The sequence below is a fragment of the Daktulosphaira vitifoliae genome, unplaced genomic scaffold, assembly GCF_025091365.1.
Source record: "Daktulosphaira vitifoliae isolate Bord-2020 unplaced genomic scaffold, ASM2509136v1 Scaffold_2, whole genome shotgun sequence".
Taxonomy (NCBI): Eukaryota; Metazoa; Arthropoda; class Insecta; order Hemiptera; family Phylloxeridae; genus Daktulosphaira; species Daktulosphaira vitifoliae.
In genome coordinates, this window is record NW_026099573.1 from 38,023,034 (window position 1) to 38,027,345 (window position 4,312).

The 4,312-nt window shown below is 26.7% G+C and overlaps 1 protein-coding gene across 2 annotated transcripts; it reads right to left on the reverse strand.

Annotated features, from left to right (window-relative positions):
• Positions 1–1,539: 1,539 nt before the first annotated feature.
• LOC126898658 (dynein axonemal light chain 1-like) lies at positions 1,540–2,656 on the reverse strand. Of its 2 annotated transcripts, none has more exons than XM_050672921.1 (3): positions 2,508–2,656; positions 2,286–2,433; positions 1,540–2,135 (listed from the first exon to the last, which is right to left on the reverse strand). In XM_050672921.1, exons 1-3 carry the CDS (start codon positions 2,511–2,513, stop codon positions 1,891–1,893), a joined length of 399 nt encoding a protein of 132 aa, XP_050528878.1. In that variant the 5' UTR covers positions 2,514–2,656; the 3' UTR covers positions 1,540–1,890. The 2 variants fall into 2 exon arrangements, with proteins under 2 accessions (XP_050528878.1, XP_050528877.1); XM_050672920.1 differs by having other exon boundaries at positions 1,540–2,215; positions 2,282–2,433.
• Positions 2,657–4,312: the final 1,656 nt, after the last annotated feature.

Sequence of the window (4,312 nt, forward strand, 5' to 3'; positions counted from 1 at the left end):
AAATTTATGTGACCTAATTTTTTTCTAAAAATGGTAGTTTTAGAAGGATTTTGTGTAAAAACTTCATCAATAATGATTTTAAAAATTTCATTAGCACTAGAAAAATAAATTTAAATACGCGCTTGCTACACTCCATCAATTACTGCTTAATATTTATCGGTATACCTATTAACCTTCATTATTAAAATATTAAAAACTTAATTTTTAAAATAAATCTATAAATAAACCGTTAATTTTTTTCCTAAACGTAAATCGTACAAAGTTGACCTTCCTCCCCCAAATAACGCCTCTAATTTTTAGAATTCTGTATGTTACTGTTGCCGCAGAAACTATTTTATATTGATAAATCTCAATGCATTTAAATCAATACATTTAATGGCTAAGATTGTATGTTACGAATGCTAGATTTTTCTTTAGTGACACGAATCCTAAGGGTACAACGGCACCTACTACTCTTTCAACCATCTTTGGTTGCTATTATGCTACTAAGTATAAGTATAGTTATATCAATACTTATTAAAATTAAAAAAATATGTATATATAATACAATGTATTCATTGAAGATATATGTTGACCCATATATTTTATTGCCGTTTATACTGAAATAGAACATACAGGGTTTACAGATTTTCAAGACTATCAAAAAACAAGTTTTAATTACATATATTTTAATAAATCTTTGAATTTGTATTTCCAATTGGTAAAATATTTAGAGCAGCTAGAATAATTAAATTTAATTAATTGAAGAGAAATAACACATTGTAACTAAAAAAATTTTAATTTTATTACATTTAGATCCCGCAAAATTTTGATTTACAGGTGGTAGAAATCAAATTGATAACTTATATAACTATTGATACATTTAATATTTCGTTTGAATTTTTATTTTAAATAATTAATGCATTTTGGACTAAACTATAACCACATTTTTTATTATTTGTTTTTATTAATAAAAACAATAATAACAGCTAATTAATCTTAGAAATTAAATTTACAATTTTTTTGTTTATTTGTTAATTTAGTGCACCTGTAGTGATAAATAATAAAAAATACGATTTGAATGTAGTCTATGTAGGCAAAAATTAATAAAAAAGAACACTTCAACAAAATGATAATAGGATCAAAAGATATGACACGGCACCGCCCGTCGGTTTAAGCTGGCGCTCACCCGTGTCTCTCGCGATATCAGACGTCCAGCTATTAATATGACAATCGGTTGTCTCCCCGCCCTTGACACCGAGATAAGGCCGCCGCCGAGTATGGATTACGGATATTGCGTTCTGTTGCGTTTCGGACGGATACTTTAACTGTTCGTTTTTCCTGTGGGATGCTATTATTTTCAGTGCGATCGTGCCATATTGGATTACGTGTTAACTCATTGACATTTTGTTTTGGGTGAATCGTCAACAATTGTAACTAAAATTGTACAGCCCTGTGTATATATATATACATATATATAAACGTCGTTCGTTGAGACGAAAATTAGTGCGATCGTGACATATTGGATTACATGTAAGATATCAAAACCGGGTGGAACATCTAAATATGAAAATACGATATTTCATCTTTATAGATAGATAAAATATTTTAAATAAATACTATATTCATTTATTTTATAATATACCCCTAAGTCTTAAACAATTATAAATATGGAAAAAATATCAGTAATATAAAAATAGCGATAAGAATAAAAAACTGACACTAATTATAACTTGGCTAGTAAAATTCGATATGGATACATAACTCGCGGGCCCCGGAGCGTTCGCCTCCTTCTTAACACGGGATTGTTAATGATTTCAGATATTGTATTTTCAAGGCTTCATGTTTTGATTAATTTTTATTTTACAATAAGTGGTTTTAATTAAAATTTATTAACAACTTTTTTATTGTTTATTTTTCATATTTAAAATTTCTTATCTTACCAACAAATAAAAAGTCTTGAAGGCTTTCCATATCAGCCAATTTAATTACTTCAGCCCATTCTTTGACATTATTATTTGACATGTACAAAATTTTAAGTTTTCGCATACCCAATATTCCTTTCATTTTTTCTATTAAATTATATGAAATCCATAATTCTTCTAAAGTATCAGACAACTGTTCTAACCCCGTAAAGGCTTTAATATAATTGCGCCCTAAGGATAAAATTTTTAGATTTCGCAATGCTGATAATCCTGTAATTTTCTCGATCATATTTGTACTTAATGACAGTTTTCTTAGAAAAATTTAAATTAGAGAAATTTAAATTATAATATATTAAAATTTATTTTAATAAACTTACTCACACTTTGTTAAGACAGATAAACTGTTATCCATTTTTTCTATTGGTGGCCATTGAAATTGAAGTCCAACATATATTGCTTCGGAAGCTGATTCATTATTTACTTCTTCCCAATTTTTTATCGCATCTTTAACAGTGGTTGCTTTTAAATCCTACATAAAATAGTCAAAATTAGTAATTTACTGATAAATTGTGTAAAAACTAATAAATAAAATGTTAAACATACACCCATGTTTAGTAAAAGTAATAGGCTGTTGATTTTAATAACAATATATAATATTAGGTTTCAAATAATAGCTCAATATTCATTATTGTAAGTTATAAAACAGTAAATAATGGTTACTATGGTTATATAAATAATAACGTATGTTTTTATCACATCGTATTTTAGCTTCAATGCGAAGCTGAGAAGGTATTAATTTTACATAAGATGTGTTTTTTTTTGTGTCTGTGAACGCTCAATCTCAACTCTCACTGGATCGATTTTGATGAACAATATGTCAAATTACCTGCCTACAGGTAAGGATTCAAAATGACAACTTTTTCAACTTAAATTTTGAAAGTGTTCCGGAAAGTCTGACACTTTTATATATATCTTAAATTAAAGCTAATGTAATGTACTTTATTATAGAAAATTAAAATTTCGGACTTTATATTGTCTTCATTGTGAAAATGGCTACCAAATGATATTTTTGTGTGAAAATTTTCGATTTTGTATTTTACGTTTTTAACTTTATAATGCTATAATTTATTGAAAAGTGTATGGATCAATATAATTTTTTTATGAGAAATAATATTTTTTAATAATCCCTTTTAGCTTCGATGCGAAGCTGAGAAGGTATTATTTTATTATGATGTGTTTTAGCTTCGATGCGAAGCTGAGAAGGTATTGGTTTTACTAAGATGTGTTTTTTTTTTTTTTTTTTTTGTGTCTGTTACCACTTTTTCTCAGCTCTCACCGAACCGATTTCTTTCAATAATACGTCAAAAGATCACAAATCGTATCTAGTCGAAGACATTACCCTTAAAAATTGAAAAAAATTCCCTCGTTCCCCGTAAATGGGGGAAACCTCCAAAAAAATTACAAATTTAAAAATCGCTAATTTTCGAAATTTTTTCAATTTTTTTTACTTAAAAGTGCCATAACTTTTTCAAAAATGAACATATCAATATAATTCTTTTTTATATAGATGCATAATATCATTACCTTTCATTTGGTATATTTTTTTCATAAATTTAACCCTTAACCTGCCCACAAGGGGGGATTTAAAATGACAACTTTTTCACAAAAAATTAATTTTTTTAACTTAAATTTTGAAAATGTTCCGGAAGGTCTGACACTTTTATATATATCTTAAATTAAAGCTAATGTAATATACTTTATTATGAAAAAAAAAAATTTCGGACTTTATCTTATCTTCATGGTGAAAATGGCTACCGAATGCTATTTTTGTGTGAAAATTTTCGATTTTGTATTTTCCATTTTTAACTTTATTATGCTATAACTTTTTGAAAAATGTATGAATCATTACAATTTTTTTATGAGAAGTAGTATTTATATAGATCTTTCATTCGACATACTGTTTTTTTAAATCGGACCATTTCCCTAAATACAGGGGGGATTCAAAACATAAAAATGCATATAGAAAGTAGAACTTTTTCAACGTAACTTTTGAAAGTGTTCCGGAAGGTCTGACACTTTTATATATATCTTAAATTAAAGCTAATGTAATATACTTTATAATGGTAAAAAAAAATTTCGGACTTTATTTTATCTTCATGGTGAAAACAGACATTAAACTTAATAAAAAAAATACGATTTTTGTAAAAAAATTCTTTTTTATATTTTTAACTTTATAATGCTATAACTTCTCGAAAGATGTATGGATCAATATAATTCTTTTTTTGTAGATGCATGATTTTCCCTCGTTCCTCGCAATTGGGGGAAATATCCAAAAAAAATACAAATTAAAAAATTGCTAATTTTCGAAATTTTTTCACTTTTTTTTCATAAAACTTCCATAACTTTTT